Source organism: Stegastes partitus, unplaced genomic scaffold (genome assembly GCF_000690725.1).
Source record: "Stegastes partitus isolate 25-593 unplaced genomic scaffold, Stegastes_partitus-1.0.2 Scaffold298, whole genome shotgun sequence".
Taxonomy (NCBI): domain Eukaryota; kingdom Metazoa; phylum Chordata; class Actinopteri; family Pomacentridae; genus Stegastes; species Stegastes partitus.
Genome location: NW_007578029.1, coordinates 20395 through 37233, shown reverse-complemented (window position 1 = coordinate 37233; position 16839 = coordinate 20395). Strand labels below are relative to the sequence as shown.

The 16839-nt window shown below is 45.1% G+C and overlaps 1 protein-coding gene across 7 annotated transcripts in view; it reads right to left on the bottom strand.

Annotated features, from left to right (window-relative positions):
- nid2a (nidogen 2a (osteonidogen)) overlaps positions 1-16839 on the bottom strand; it is a 41610-nt gene that overhangs the window by 7003 nt on the left and 17768 nt on the right. Inside the window, exons 13-34 of one of the 7 annotated variants that reach the window (XM_008283118.1) lie at positions 16445-16645; positions 16128-16358; positions 10758-10904; positions 9865-9993; positions 8425-8550; positions 7791-7927; positions 7600-7705; positions 7380-7513; positions 7181-7286; positions 6915-7042; positions 6709-6814; positions 5515-5648; positions 5327-5432; positions 5019-5152; positions 4837-4942; positions 4073-4206; positions 3814-3919; positions 3127-3260; positions 2891-2996; positions 2203-2336; positions 1789-1894; positions 8-137 (exon numbers count right to left, since the gene is read on the bottom strand). In XM_008283118.1, the coding sequence (XP_008281340.1) occupies positions 8-137; positions 1789-1894; positions 2203-2336; positions 2891-2996; positions 3127-3260; positions 3814-3919; positions 4073-4206; positions 4837-4942; positions 5019-5152; positions 5327-5432; positions 5515-5648; positions 6709-6814; positions 6915-7042; positions 7181-7286; positions 7380-7513; positions 7600-7705; positions 7791-7927; positions 8425-8550; positions 9865-9993; positions 10758-10904; positions 16128-16358; positions 16445-16645 (2881 nt within the window). The remainder of the gene's footprint in view (positions 1-7; positions 138-1788; positions 1895-2202; positions 2337-2890; positions 2997-3126; positions 3261-3813; positions 3920-4072; positions 4207-4836; positions 4943-5018; positions 5153-5326; positions 5433-5514; positions 5649-6708; positions 6815-6914; positions 7043-7180; positions 7287-7379; positions 7514-7599; positions 7706-7790; positions 7928-8424; positions 8551-9864; positions 9994-10757; positions 10905-16127; positions 16359-16444; positions 16646-16839) is intronic. The other 6 variants (XM_008283119.1, XM_008283121.1, XM_008283120.1 and 3 more) reach the window with 6 other exon arrangements.

Below are 16839 nucleotides of genomic sequence, written 5' to 3'. Positions count from 1 at the left end.
CGAGTACCTGAACTGTCCATCCGGCTCACACTGGGGCACGTACTGCTGTGGTTCTGGTTTTCCTCCATAGTGCTCAATCAAGCTGGCCCTCCATCGCTCACACACACTCTCAGGCCGAAGGGTCGGAACTACGGAGACTAAAGGGGACACAAATCCTTTTTAAGCTAAATATAATCCAACCTAGTCGTAAAATTCAAATCCAGAGCCTGTTCGGTTGCAGTTTGTCATTTTTTATTCGGTTATATTGCCGACATGTTTCTGCTGCCTGCTGAGTTTATGCTGCAGTGATAGTAGGAGCGCTTGATTAACGGTGTGAGGACGCCCTGTGTTTAAAGAGGCGCGCACATACACACACCCTGCTTTTGTCAAAACTGTTTACCATTTTAAAATCCCTTTAATAACTCACTTTATAGAAGAGCTTTAAAACTAAACCCGAAACCACTTTAGGCCTCTACAGTGTTTATACAGGCCTCGCTCTCTCGCTCTGCGAGTTTCTACTGTGAGACTTTGTAGACGTAGAAGGAGATTAGGATAATATCTGAACAGAGAGCGAGAAAAGAACAACTCCAGTGAGAGATCAGAAAGGTAAAAAGAGCAAGATTAACAAAACAATTAAACCCATTTAGTTTTTTCCAGCAGTATTTATTTCAGTGGCAGCTGGCATGCTGCAATTCAGTCTGATGAATCACTTGGTTTTATGTCTATTTACTGTCCAACCACATGACCTACTGAGTTTAGTGGTTTAGAAAAAAAGCAGCAAATTGATGAGTTTTCAGTCCTCAGACTAACTTACTGTGTTGGCACTGACTGTATTACTTATGTGGGTCCACATAAATACAGGCTGACTCCAAATAGCACACTAATAGGAGCCTTTCATGTGGCTGTTTGATGCCTGCATCACATTAACGACGACATTTGTTGCAAATTTAAGTTGTGAATACAAATAAAATTAACAAATGATGGCATTAAATCCACTCACATGATGTGTCGTGGTAAAGAGGACGTGAATCCCAAACCAGAAACGAGCAAGACATGATGCTGCCTCCTTATCACCAAACATTAGGAGGAAAGTCCTGCATAAGACTTCATTGCTTTTGCCACTGGACTAAAACAGAGTGTGGAACGACTGAGCAGGTGTAACAGGAGGCATGAGACGGATAATGAAACGTTTTTAAGATCAGAGCAAACACACACATTTGAGCTCACAGAGATAACACAACAACGTGTGTGTGTCGGTGAGTGTGTGCAGCATGTGTGTGCGGTGGGTGTAACGCTGCGTTGTCACTCTGCTGCTCGGGCCTTGTTTGGTTTGGTTGCACGGCAACAGCTGGCAGCTCATCTCACCACAAAATGACCACTTCAGATGTTAGGATGGTCATAAATGGAATTTATAGCGAGGACAGAATTTATAGAACAGCCTCTGTGTGTATTCAAGAGTGAGTGAGAGGACGAGGGAGAATCACAGCGTCGCAGAGAGAGCAGAGTCTCAGGTGATAGGGTTTGTCTCAAATGTAAAGGTTTTTTTTCTTATCAATCAGTTTTGGATGTTTGCTGTTTAGTCTATTAAATTATTTGTTGTATCAGTAGATTTCCTGATGCGGCGTCTTCATGTAAAATACTTGCAGAAGTCTAATCAAAGGCGTCTTTTGCTGTTTTAAAGGAAGTTGTTCAGTTTAGAATTTCTGGGAATATGTTTATTTGCTTTCTATCCATGAGCTACACGACAAGGTTAATGCTAAGCTAACATGGCTGCTGGCTGTGCAGCTTGTGTGGAATCAGCAGCCTCACCTGGTTTGTCACAGTCTACACGAGCTGCACCAGGTGGAGTCTTGGTTCCTGGTCTCTCCTGTCCCCGACTGTCCACACACCAACAATGTCCAGTGGAGCCGTGACACTGCAATACGTAAGATCAACAAGAGTATTATTAAAGAGAACAAGAATAGAAATAAGAAAGAGGAACATCCTGCTGTCAACAGGCACAGACAACAACTGGACAGCTCAACAACCAATCAGAGCAATGACACATGCAATGTAGTTCCTCAGTGTCCTCGTCTTTACAGTCCTCATGTCAAACCAGCTGCAGATTAGATAAATGGTTGGGACTCACCTGTCAAATGACAACTGAAACATGAGCTCTCAGACTACACAAATGGGCAAGAAGGAACTCCGTCTGCAAAAAACACATAAATACATCAGTCTCACCTGTCGAGGTCTGTACTGCCCTTCTGCGTCACACTGAGGTACGTAGGCTCCAACCACAGGATAGCCCTCTGGACTGGTGGTCTGAACGCTGTCCCTGTGGTGCTCACAGTGGGTCTTAGGACGCTGTGGCTCAGCTGGAGGAAAAGAACGGAAAGTTATTTGGATACACGTGAGTTTTTAGCTGGACTATATGTGATAAATGACATTTTACAGACTGAAACCGTCTGTTAAGGATGATGAGTAAAAAGAGTCCCAGTGCTATGCAGATGACACCCAGCTTTCTTTTCCTTCCTTTGACACACAGGCTGTAGCTGGAGTCTGTGCATCACAAACTACCTCCTTATTCTATCAACAATCAGCTGAGAGAAGACGATGTTGTTCATTCTTCTTAATATTTCTGCTGTTTAAACAGTGACTCCCACATAAACTGCTTTCTTGGTGCAGAACTCGTAACTACAAACCTCTTACTCATCGCTCACATTCTGTATCAATTACAGTAAATACCTCCTGGCTGGGGTCTCAAACATTCTCTTTAACCTCTACAAGCGTCCCACAGTGCTCTTGTTGTGCTGCCAAAAATTATGTGTAATCAACCTGCGCTTATATTCTGTTCTGCAGCTTCTTAGATGTGTCGCAATCCCCTTGTTACAGCTCCTGCAAAAACACAAGCAGAAAACAGTGAGCTCACCTGGTCTGTCGCAGTCTTTGGGCGTTGTCCCAGGTGGAGTTCTGGTTCCGGTTCGCTCCTGTCCACTGCTGTCCACACACCAACAATGTCCAGTGGAGCCGTGGCACTAACACAACAAGGAAAGACAACTGATCTTTCTATGATTTGTTAAAGGTTGGACAGACACAGTTAAAGACCCCTTCCAGTGAAAATATTCTCATGACTCTGTTACCGTGTGAATATGGGGTTTTCTGTACCTGTAGGGCGATGTACTGTCCATCAGCATCACACTGGGGCACGTACGCTCCAACAATAGGATAGCCCTCCGAAGCAGTAGCCTGTGCTCGTTCTCTGTGGTGTTCACAGGGAGTTTTTGGGCGCTCTGGTTCATCTGGAAAACATTTACAAGTTTACACAAGTCATTAAGATAAACACAATCAATGTCTCGAGCAATTCACCTAAAATTAACAACACTCTGGTGAGTTGTTATTCTTTATTGAGTCAGCATGTCAGTAACGTTGCATAGATTGGCCTGCTGGACTTAAAGTGGCCGATTACCAAAACTACACTTCTCCTGTTCCACGATGACATTTAAATATCTTGGCAAGAAGAACTCCGACAGACCTCTCCGTCCTCTTTGTTAGTTAAACGATGACTCCTGCACAGTCTACAGTTTTCATTATGAAAACCTGGAGTTCATTACGGACATTTCTTGCTCCGTTGTAGGTCCACGCTGTACAACATATGACTCCGCTCGTCGGCTTGTTCAAACTCTACTCATGTATAAATTATCCTAAGTCCCTCTGGCTGACCGCCATCATCAACATCTCATCCCAAATGTAGGGAGAGAAGGCTTGTGTCGTACTCATCATACTGCACATTCCCTGTCAGTAAGAAACACAGTAGATCTGATGATCAGTACAGTGACAAAGCAACAGTCTTGCCTGGTTTGTCACAGTCTCTGGGTTGTGTTCCAGGTGGAGTTCTGGTTCCTGGTCTCTCCTGTCCGCTACTGTCTACACACCAACAATGTCCACTAGAGCCATGGCACTGGAACACATAATGATAATAAGAAAAAAAAATGATTTAGACAAAAAAAAGGGCAAGAAGAAGTGTCGAAGCTGAATCAGGTACAATGACTCAAAGTAATATTGCAGCACACAGTGAAACACGGTGACAGGAAGTCTTAGAACAAATGTAAACCTGCTGAGGTAGATACTGTCCATTAGCATCACACTGAGGTACGTAGGCTCCCACTATGGGATACCCCTCTGGCCCGGTGGTCTGCACACTGTCTCGGTGGTGCTCGCAGTGTGTCTTAGGGCGTTGCGGCTCATCTGGGTGTGAATGAAAAACACATTTGGACAATTTATTAGGAAACGTGGGCGTCGCTTGCAAAACAGACGTGAGTCACGATGCACTCACGCAGACTTTGTGCTGCTCCTCAGTCATAATGTTTAGGAATTCTCAATGCAGCTCTGTCTGATGAGCCTCCAGGTAAACAATCTAAGGTCACCTCATTTCGTGCTCTTGCTGGATTCTCCCTGTCCTCTGATATCTTTACAAGCATTCCACTTTTAAAGGCTTTCAAGCAGCTTGGATAATTCTGTCTTGATTCTTACTGGATGCGTTTATGAGGGTTGTGTAGGGACATCTGTTTTCCCCAGACATCTTGAGCACTGATGTTCCACCTGGTTGACTGCTAAGAACAATAATACTGCTCTCCACACTTGATATGTCAGCTCTGTTGGCACAACCCAAAGCCTTGCTGCTACTGCTGCTACCGGCCTCCTCAAGCTGTCCTCACATTCATCATGCCTTCTGGCTGATCTGCTACGGCTCATCAGAAAGCTGCACAGTGGTTGCTCTACATGTTGGAGGTTGGTTACGGTAATCCACTCACTTTGTCCTCCACCTTTGGATTTAGCTGGGATTTGAATGCAGTCTTAGTCAGCTGGAAACCTCACCTGGTCTCTGGCAGTCTACAGATGGTGTCCCAGGTGGAGTTCTGGTTCCTGGTCGCTCCTGTCCCCTGCTGTCCACACACCAACACTGTCCTGAGGAACCGTGACACTGAAACACAGCAGCAACGGTCATCACAAAAGACACAGATCTCCATCCTTACAGACATGTATTGTATATATTATACCTGTTGAGGGGCGTACTGTCCATTTGCATCACACTGGGGTACAAACACTCCTGGTATGGGACGTCCATCTGGACTGGTGGTCTGCACGCTGTCTCTGTGCAGCTGACAGTGTGTTTTAGGACGCTCCGGTTCATCTGAGGGTTTAAAAATTGGTTGTAAAGATGAGAGGATGCAAACATTACAGGATTTTCTTTATTATAGGCACAAACGTTTTGGATAACATTCTTTTCTTGTGACTGAAATCATACTTTGTTCATGACATGTAACATTAAATCACGGGGGCCACAACGACACACTGTGAGTGTTACCTGGTCTGTCGCAGTCTTTAGGTGTCGTCCCAGGTGGAGTTCTGGTTCCTGGTCTCTCCTGTCCTCGACTGTCCACACACCAACAATGTCCAGTGGAGCCGTGACACTGAAGCAAAAATCATTTTTATCAGATTCTGCCTGTATTTCTTCACGCTATTTGAAGTTGCTTTTAATTGATAAATGCTGACCTGTAGTGGGATGTACTGTCCGTTAGCGTCACACTGAGGTACGTAGGTTCCAGCGACAGGATGTCCCTCTGAGCTGGTGGACTGAACACGGTCTCTGTGGTGCTCACAGTGAGTTTTAACACGCTCTGGTTCATCTGGTGGAGAATCATTAACAGGATTCTTTAAAGCATGTATAAGAGTGAACTGAACTGAAGCCATCCTATGATTCTAAATTGACTAAACATTGAAATGCATTAAAAATGTTGCTGTCTGATAATTTAAAAAGATATTTCACACATGAATACAATAAAATTATGCTCACGAGTTATGTACATATGGTCAGAGCAGTACTGATGTGTGTTCAGGTTTAGCAGGTGGGACACATGGTCAGAACTTCAAGGAACAGGCTTTTCACTGCTGTGGTCTCATGAACAAAAAGATCATCTTACTTTTAGTAACACAACATAAATGTTTCTCCGCTGGGCACACAGTTGCAAAAAACACCGTGTAGCAGATCTTATTAGTCAGTGAAAGCATCAGCTTTAAATTTGTCAGGATTATAAAACTCCAGGCCAAGCCCGTAAACCTTTTCGTGTTTAGCTGGATATTTCTTAACAAAACAAACTCAGCAACAGTTTTTATGACGATCAAAATGTGTTATATGAGTAACATGTGGCATTTTGTTGGCATATTGCCGTGGTATGCCCCCAGGTCGCCATTTACAACCATAGAACTACAACCTGGCAGGTATTACCCCATAAAAATCTATCCAGTCAGTTTGTAACTGTGAGCACTTATAGTTCATACAACAATAACACAAGTGCAACAGTTTAGACACCAAAGATACCTGTTATTCTCATATTTTTTTAGCTTCATCTTACTCTTTCGCTCTACCGCTCTCGACTCGCCAACCCCACACACACGCTCTCACAGTGATATCACCTGTTTTTCCAGGCATTCCAAGGCTATGACCCAATGACCTCAATAGGGAACCACTTACAAGGTTAGACACACACTCACGTAAACGTGCCGTCTGTTTGACTTGTCATTGAGTTGAGGAATTAGTGGGTTCACAGGTCAATGTTTAACAAGAAAGCCTTGGAGATTCATGACTTCATACACCTGCCGATGCTGGTTCTCATACTGCTCACACCGAAACAGCCTGAAGCCCTCATGTATAGCTGAATATGTCCGTCAGCGTCCATTATGACTGACCTGGTTTGTCACAGTCTTTGGGCGGTTCTCCAGGCGATGTCCGGGTTCCTGCTCTTTCTTGTCCCCTACCGTCCACACACCAACAATGTCCAGTGGAGCCATGACACTGAAAGGTATTTCATGTCGTCCAGTCAGTTATTATGAGATTCAGAAACAATTTCAGATCATCTTTGTGTAAACTGGCTGATCTTGCATCCGATGCTGACCTGTAGCGGTGTGTACTGTCCTTCTGCGTCACACTGGGGTACATAGACACCAATTATAGGATGCCCCTCTGGTGTGGTGGTCTGCACGCTGTCCCTGTGGTGCTCACAGTGGGTCTTAGAACGCTCATCTACAGAGGAGGACCAACAAATAATAAGAATATAAAAACGATTGTTCAAGACTCAAGATTTTAGTTTATGTGGTCCAGTCTGACCAAGTTGGCTCAAAGAACGCTCACAAAAAGCACTTGGACACTTATTTTCCTCACCCAGCTTGCTGCAGTCTGTTGGTGTTGTGCCAGCTGGTGTTCTGGTTCCACGTTTCTCCTCTCCACTACTGTCCACACACCAGCACTGCCCAGTGGAACTATGACACTGCAAATCATAAAGTATCTTCAGGCATGAATACACGTCCTTTTCTTTAAGTCACAGATGATGACCAGTCCTGTCAAACACTTAATCACTAACCTGCAAAGGGAGGTACTGTCCATTTTCATCACACTGAGGCGCATAGGCTCCAAATAAAGGATAGCCCTCTGGACTGGTGGTCTGTACGCTGTCTCTGTGGTGCTCACAGTGAGTCTTAGGACGCTCTGGTTCATCTGAGGAGAAGCAGGTGAATATTTTGATGCCTTTATTCTATCTGACCGTGTAACTGAAGACCATCTTCTTGGTAAATAGATAATACCTGGTCTGTCACAGTCTCTGGGTGCTGTCCCAGGTGGAGTTCTGGTTCCTGCTCGCTCCTGTCCTCTGCTGTCCACACACCAACAATGTCCAGTGGAGCCGTGACACTGCAATACGCCATTAAACCTCAAAATCAGTTCATCATTGAACTCATCAGCGAGACACTTCAGTAGTCTGGCAGTCGGTGCCCACCTGCAGCGGTCGGTATCGTCCGTCAGAGTCGCACTGAGGGATGAAGGCTCCGATGCTCGGACGTCCACCGAGTTCCACTCCGCTCTGCAGACTGTCTCTGTGCTGCTCACACTGGCTCCTTGGACGAGCTGTTTGTCCTGCAGAAAATTCCATCCATTATCTCTACACCTTAATCCTCACTAGGGGGGCTGGAGTCTATCCCAGCTGACTTAGGGTGAAGGCAGGTTCATCTGGACAGGTAACCAGTCTATCACAGGGCTACACTTAGAGACAGACAACCAAGCACACTCACATTCACACCTACGGACAATTTACAATCACCAATTAACCTCAGCATGTTTCTGGACTGTGGGAGGAAGCCGGAGAACCCGGAGAGAACCCACGCTGCACGGGGAGAACATGGAGACTCCACGCAGAAAGATCCCGGGTGTCCTCACACGTGAACCGGCGACCTTCTAGCTGTGAGGCGACGGCGCTAACCACAGAGCCACCTTGCAGCCTATTTGGTTTTCACAGCATCCACACTCATATATAAACTTTCTGATATGTTTCAGTGACCTATACCAGAACACATGATCAGCACTAACTGTGAGAGCTCAGATGCATGCATCACTGTGGTAACCGTTCTGCTGACCTTCTTGCTGGGAGCAGTAGAAACCATCACCGTAAAACCCAGTCTGGCACTGACACTGGAAGGAGCCCAGATCATTGACACATCTGGCGTTGACGTGACACGGAGAGGAGCTGCACTCGTCCACATCTAAGCAAACAGAGGCAGAGAAATGAATTAACCACCATGAAGGTACAAAGATATGCTGGAATTGGAATTTTAAAACTCCATTAACTGTACAAATGTGTGCCGGTAGACTATACAGAGTGTAATTCAGTTCAGATGTATTTTTAAAATAACTGAATAATTCAGATGTAAAGTATGACATTAAAGTTCCGTTTGTCAAGGAGGGGGGGAAGGAGGGCTCAGAGGAAGTTCATCAAAAGTTCACGCTGATGGGTGAAAGGAGGACACACACACACACACACACACACACACACACACACACACACACACACACCAGCAGGACCTTGCTCCTCCACACATTCCAAAGCAACAAACACATTGTGCCATTGCTCCATTTGTCTTTCCCTTCACCCCCTGTCCTGTCTAATCTCACCTTCTCCTCCTTCTCACATTAGCCCTGTTCTCACATTTGTCATCGGTCCTCCCCTCTCCCCGTGTTTCTCGCTTTTGCAGCTGTGCATTACTGTTGTGGAAGAAATGTTCGCCTGCATTCACACAAGCAAGCGGGTCTCCTCCAAATATTCGGTTGATTTTGGAACAGGGAGTATTTTGTGTTTCAAAACACTGCTCAGGGGACCAGCCACTGCAGTCAACAAAGCACCAGATAAGAACTTGGAAATGGGAGAATGATACGGTCGCCACTGTTTTAACATGTGTTTGCGGGCAGTTTCTTATACTTTGCATTACAGTTACGATGCATACAAGCGGAGAGATGACACAGCTTGATTCAGCAAAAAAAATAAAAAGATTTTAGGTTTAGTGGCTTTGGCTGACACTTTTATGTTTCGTGGTTTTTAGTTGATGTATTTGTTGACGCAGATTTTCAGATAAACGATCGCTCAGCTCCGAGACCAACCACTACAATGAGGTTCTCATTCTTTTTCAAGGATGATTAACAGGTGCTGAAGTCATTTCGACAGACTCGTGCACACATGGAGGCCAAGCGCTGCTGCTCGGGGGAATTCTGAGGCAATAAACAGCCGCTTTAGTGCGGATTATTCTAGCAACTGAAGACATCGTGGTATCCATCCAGTACTTATATCTTATTGTAATGAAATGTGTTAACAATAATTGGATGGCATGTGATTGTCTAGACATTCATGCTACCTCAGAATGTACTGCTACGACTCTCTCACACCATAAAAACACACAAAAAAATTCACCTATCCAGTGGACTATCTCAACATTTCACACCAATGTTCATGGTGCCCAGATGATGTATCCTAATTACTTCAGACTTTCCTCTCATTCTCGTGTCTTAAATTAACTGCAACTCACCAACACAGGTACGCCCATCAAAGCCAAAGTCGTAGCCGCTCTGACACTGGCAGCGGTGGCTCCCGGGCAGGTTCACACACTGAGCATGAGCGCCGCATGTAGCTGCACCCTCAGCACACTCGTCGATGTCTGCAGCGAGAGAGAGAGAAAGTGAGACAGTGTTCTATAAACTCCAAAGTCTGCAAACCAGGAATCCCCCGTCTAGCAACACGTAGCGGGCCACATGTGTGTATGTGAGAATAAAAGCTGCAATTAAGGGTCATTACTGGTGCTTTTGGTACGTATACATTGTGTGCATGCTTGTTTGTGTTACTAAAACATGTACCCCCCCGCACCTGGATTCTTGGCTGCATTCTTAAAGCCATGTGCAACACACAGGACTAAACCCCGCAGAGATACTTCGACCAGAGAGACACTGAGGCCCATCCATGGGAACTGAGGCTGAGCCCGGGGCTTTCTTAGCGCTGTCAGCAGGAGAGACAGACCTGCTGCTGGGCTAATGACAGGCCACGCATGGGCTTAAAATCCTGGAGGTCCCTTTCAAGTAAAGAATTAAGGTTGAGGAAGAGAAGGGAGAGGCAGGATGGGATGAAGAGAGTACAGAGGATAGCATCCATCCAGCCTGTACTTGACCCCTCGACACTAGATGGGCAGATGTTGATGAAACACAGACACACTTCCTTGAACTGTCTTTAACTCTGTGTGTGTATATTTGTGTGGGGCAGAGGCACCATTAGACTAAGCAAAGGCAGAGGAGCACCATAAAGCACTGCGCCGTGTACATAAACTGTCACACTGCTGCACGGTATATCTAAAAGGAAACAGCATGAGGTGCACAAGCATGTCCAAATAAAGTGCTCAGAGACGTGACAGATAGATAGATAGATAGATACCGTAACAGTTGCGTCCATCTCCCCTGTAGCCGGTAGCACACTGGCACTGGAAGGCCTGGCCCTCTAGTGGGATGCACTGGGCCGTGGTGTCACAGTCGTGGTTTCCAGCATAGCAGGGGTTGACCAGCTCCGGCCCTGAAGGCTCAACTAAAATTGAGGGATCAAAGAGAGAGAATGTTGCTTTACTTCACGGATTTAGTCGACAGGAGGTTGTAACATGTGCTCGAATAGAAAACGTAGGAATCGTCCAGCTTAGTGTCAGTACAATTACTCGAGTCAGAATCAGAAATACTTTATTGATCCATTAATTCAATCATTGTCTTCTATTTGTGAAGTAACTGGATAAGTATGTGTAGAAGGTATAATGGAACAATATTTCCCTTTGAAATACGGTGGAGTAGCAGCATAAAGGAGCACATAATGGAATTGTATTTAAGCATATTTCCTCATATGAATAGATTTAAACTTACACTAAACCTAATGAGACAGAAAAAGACCAAACACTAAGAACATCCCCGCTATTTGCTCAGCTACACAACTGCAGACTCAGCTCTCCAAATGTAAGATAAATCGGATTATCCACCAGTAAAAGTCCAATGAATAGAGCAATGATTACAGGACAGCTTAACCAAACACACATGTAACACCGCTCCAGACAAATTCCCATCGGACGGTTTCCTCTTAGGAAGCGACTCCCTTCATGTTCTCAATATTCGACATATGGACAACGTTAGGCGCACATGTACATGAGAGGGCGAGGGGGCGACGCACAGACAGGGAGATGAGTGAGCGGATGTGAGTTCAGGGTTTCCTCAAAACCGCACGGCTCAGACGGACAATTTCAAAAACAAACCTCAGACTAATTTCTAGAAAATCAGAAATAAAAACAGCAAAGTAAAGAAAAGCCATGGGAAATCATTAGGGAGGAATGCGAGAGATGTGTAAATATGCACAAACAGCAGATCGCGGCACCATATGCTAAACCGCCGAGAAGACGCTAATTAGTGTTAGCTTTAAGCCTTATTTAACGTTCATGTCAAGGACTATTCTGATGTTACATTTGTGGTTTGGTTAAAAAAAAAAAGGAAACTGATGAATAACACTGTCTGAGCATTTCTCCAAAACACTTTGCATTATTATAGGTTTTGTAGAAGAGTCTAGACGCCAAACCACCGGAGTCCAGTCGGTCATGATGTCTCCATGTGGCCACTTCACCCAAAGCAATCCAGCAACACCATCATAACTGTAATACATCTGCCTCTAATGACGGCTAAGGCTGGACTTTTCCTTCACTGTCTGGGGCATCATCATCCACCATAAACGACAACAACAACAACACACTAAACACAATCAGACACACACACGAGCAGCTTGCTTTCATCTTCCGAGGCCAGAGAGCAATTTTGGCTCATTATCAGAGAGAGAGAGAAACTCTTCAAAGTCTGAATGTGGCCGGGAAGGAGGAGAGATGAGAGGGTGAGATACACATGGTGGACTGGAGAGAAGACGGAGGGATAATTAGAGAGAGAGAGAGAGAGAGAGAGAGAGAGAGAGAGAGAGAGAGAGAGAACACACACACTCCCCACACATCCACTACACACCATCAAAGTGATGACTGCAGCTTCCCACCTGTTGCTTTTTACAAAACTCACACACACACACACACACTCTCTCACACACTCATACACACACACACACTCAGTAGCTGAAGGTGCACCGGCTACTCTTAAAATCCACTGACCCGCCGCCCCGGAGCAACATAAAATTATCCATCATCACTGACTTTTACTGACTTATTGGAAAAAGCCTGAAATTTAAGACGGTGTCGAGTTTCGAGTAATGAAAGCAGCATTTGAGGGGGCGGAAAAAAAACACCACTTTGTTAAAAAGGCAAGGGATCCACGATGTCCAGTTTTAGTAACGTATCCGCGAGTTTAAAACCAGATGTTTAAAGGAGATTTTCACCAGTTTTACCAGCTACAGAGATTTTACCAGTTCTGTGTTCTGTAGCTCCAGAGGGAGCGTTCTAAATAAAGACTCAAAGAAATCCAAACTTTTATTTATTTTTATGATTTAAGAGTCGTACTTTGCTACGACTGAACTCTTTTTACTTCTAACCAGGTTGTTTTAAAGCATTTTTATGAGTAATTACTGATTAGTTTGCTGACATAATGCGGTATTGACAAGCACGTTGGAAAGAGCTGCTCCAGTGTTTGCTGAACCCAGTCTGGGCCAACAGAGGGATGAATGGGACCACTGGGCTGTTTCTGGGTGCTGAGCTCCAGGCTGGCTGCTCTCACTCAGCGGTTGCTGCAGCAGAAACACACGAGATCATTGAGTAAAGAACGCAGGACGAGACTTCACTCTTTGCTGATCTGAGGTAAACTTCTTAGTCCTGGCTCCAGCTGGACTTTTTCAGTAAATCTATGACAACAAAATCGGAGCCAACTTGAAGACTATTGACTAAAAAATTTTTATTTCCCCGACTGTTAAAGATCCACGCCCGTACCTTCTGCATGCTGACGCCCAGGTACTACAGATTATACACAGTTCAAGTACTGCTGCCTCCATTGTTTAGACTGAAATCATACACAGAACACAAATCCTGAGTTAAATGATGCAACAACTCAGGTAAACGTGTTCTCCATCAGTCTTAAGTTTATCTGCAATATCTGATTCTCATGACATCACTGGGCAGCTATTCTGCCCAGCAACCCCCCCGCCGCAAGATCTGTCATTGGCTGGGATATTATTTCCCAGAAAGCATAAGACCCTCAAACACAAATACTGACACACACACACACACACATGCCCTGTTTCACACAGACACACACACACACACACACACATCACTTAACCTGTGTTTACAAAACCTCTGATCCCCGAAAGCTCTTCCAGCTGTGCTCCGGGTGCGTTGCTGTGTGTGAGCGTGTACATGTGTGACATATGTCATCATAACCTTTTTAATCAGCGTGTTGACATTCAAATGACAGAAACTTGGTCCGGATCCAAGAACCAGGGAAAGACTGTCTCTCTCTCTCGCTTTCTGCCTTAAATCCTTCCTCTTCCTCTTCATCTTTCGAGGTCTCTTGTCTGTTTCTGTCACTGTCTGGTTTTCATCAGATCGACTGGGTAAAGAGAGCGTGATGTGTGTTGACAGAAGCAGAACATGACGCATGCTGTGTTTCTACACAGTTCCATATCTGTAACCATTTTGCTCTGATATCCAGACGAGTGTAGATGCTGTATAAGGAGTACAAATTAAACAGTGAAGGAGAAGTGACACAACGCAAAAGTCCATCCATCCATCATCTCTACAACGCTGAATCCACGGTTGTGGGGGGCTGGAGTCTATCCCAGCTGACTCAGGGTGAAGGCAGGTTCACCTGGACAGGTAACCAGTCTATCACAGGGCTACACTTAGAGACAGACAACCAAGCACACTCACATTCACACCTACGGACAATTTAGAATCACCAATTAACCTCAGCATGTTTCTGGACTGTGGGAGGAAGCCGTAGAACCCGGAGACAACCCACGCTGCACGGGGAGAACATGGAGACTCCACGCAGAAAGATCCCGGGTGTCCTCACTAGGACACGAACCTGCGACCTTTTAGCTGCGAGGTGACGATGCTAACCACTGCGCCGTGACACAAAAGTGAGAAAAACAAACTCTGACTCTAAAACAACGGTTTACTAGAATGCTGTGTGCTCAACCAGCCACTGGTTCTTGATGCTTCATTTACTTTCCACTTGGATGTAATAGAGAGTTAATAACCATGGAAACATCCAGTCCACCTGTCAGCTGTACACGCTACAAATACAGTCAAGATGAACTGCTCAACTGTTCCCTGCATAAACTAGCTAACCAGCAACTAATACTACTGACGCACCACTAAGAATCTAATTTCATATAGACCAAAGTGTGAGTCACATTAGGCAGATTTACAGATGACACATATTTAAATAATGGTTGGAGTCTCTCATAGTTGAACTTAAGGAAGCTAATGCCCATTGCACAAACAAAACTAAAACAACAGCCGATCAAACATATACCAATGTCACGATAAATAAATATTTCTGTATCTGTTGCAGAACATCAGCATGCTATCCAAGCCACATTGCCACAAAACCATCCAGTCATTTTTGGTTTTACGTACAAGAAAAACAAAAACGAATCCCAAACCCAACAGGAAAAAACACATTTTCTCTTCACACCAAGATTGATTTGTTTTTTCCTCGTGCTGAAATCTGATTAAATATTGATGCTTCTATTCAGATTTCGCTAACTTTACAAAACAGTGTCGTCCAGATTCAAGTCACAGACGTCGATCATCTGCAGGAACAAACTGAAGCAGTCGAACACTCAGTCAGCTGTGACGCACACTGTGGTCATCGTCATCCTTAAAGTGGTCGAGTGTGTCTACAGCCTTTGGTAGACAATAAACCCAGAACCAGCGGTGGTAATACAGACATGTTAACATTGTTTTCTATGGTTTCGATGTATAATTATCTCCATCCTCCGCTTGCAGCATGTGTGCTTAAACCTGAGCTTCATCCAACTCCGCGCCGTGGTTTGGCTGAGGTTTCTGTGGCAGCAATACAACAATTACTAGGTGGTCTGGTTTCTAGCTGGGGTTCTGGAAGAGAGAATGTCACGTTTTCAACGCCTCCGGTGTGTTCGCCCACTTACAGAGTGACAGGGACGGTCTGGGATGGATTTAGGTCGTCAGTCTCAATACACTGATCCCAGTAAGATGGGCCAAAGTTGGTCTGTTTAAAGGCGAGACATCACCTGTTCAGAGCCAACACCTGAGTGATATTACTCCTAATTAGTCTTCCTGATGCAACCCTTCTTCAAATATGACTTATTCTAAACTTTTCAGGTTGTTTGTTTTGTTGATATTGTGCATTATTTCATAACTGAGACCAGTTTTTAAATGCTGACGAACACTCATTCTCTCCTGGATCAGTTCTGAAATGTGGTTCTCACAGTTGTTTTGAAATCCCTGTTCTTTCTCTGCTCTGTGTCCTGGATTACTTTATTTTATGATGTTGTTTTTAGCTGCCATGTATTACAGCCGGCTCTGTTTCTTTTACATGCTTTAATGACCTCTGGCTGAAAAACAAATGGGCACCCAGAGGGAGGCTGCCCTGAAGATTTAACTCCACAGTTCCAACCCCAGATACGACTTCATTTAATGTCGTCATTATCTGTGCAATGCTGTTTGAATTACAAGGAAGAGAAAGAAGAGGATGTACGATAACAAACGTCGTCTTTTAAGGTAATTCAGACAGAACATTAGGATGACAGTCCTGATTACTTCCTGGACTGGACCACGTGTGCATCGGTTCATCTTTGACTCACCTCCAACTGGGCTGATCTTGTTGGTGATGGCGTATCTCAGGATCCGCTCCTCCTTGACGTACATCACAAACACCCTCTCCATGGTGATCTGCAGCGTCTCCAGGGCGGCGGCACGATTATCATGTCGACAGTCGCGATAGGTGAGGTTCTGTTTCAGCTGAAAGGTGAAGGACTCTGAGCCCCGCTCTGCCGAGACGACTGAAAACTCCCTCACAGAGGAGGAGGTGGCGACTGCAGAAAGATGGAGGCACAATGTCAGGCGAAAGGAACCGTCGGATGTTACGCACAGTTTGTCTCGCATCTTGTGTGGTTGTTACCGGAGGGGTAGTACTGGTACGTCTCCTTGAAGGGATCCATGGTAACTTCAGCTCCGGGGGGCAGGAAGGGCACACTGCCGCTGAGAACGGTATCCACAGTGAGGTGGTTGTGGTCGTCAAGGCCTCGGCCGGTCTGAACGATGGACAGGCGCTGGTTGCCGGGGTAGAACAGCACCTCAGCATGACGCGTGAACTCAGCACCTGGTAACACAATTAGTCAACAAATCGTTTGTTTGTGTTTTTACATATTACACAATGGTGCAGAAGTTGCATGTCAGAAAAAAAGTGGAAATTCTGCAGTGGTTACACACACACACACACACACACACACACACACACACACACACACACACACACACACACACACACACACACACACACACATCACTTAACCT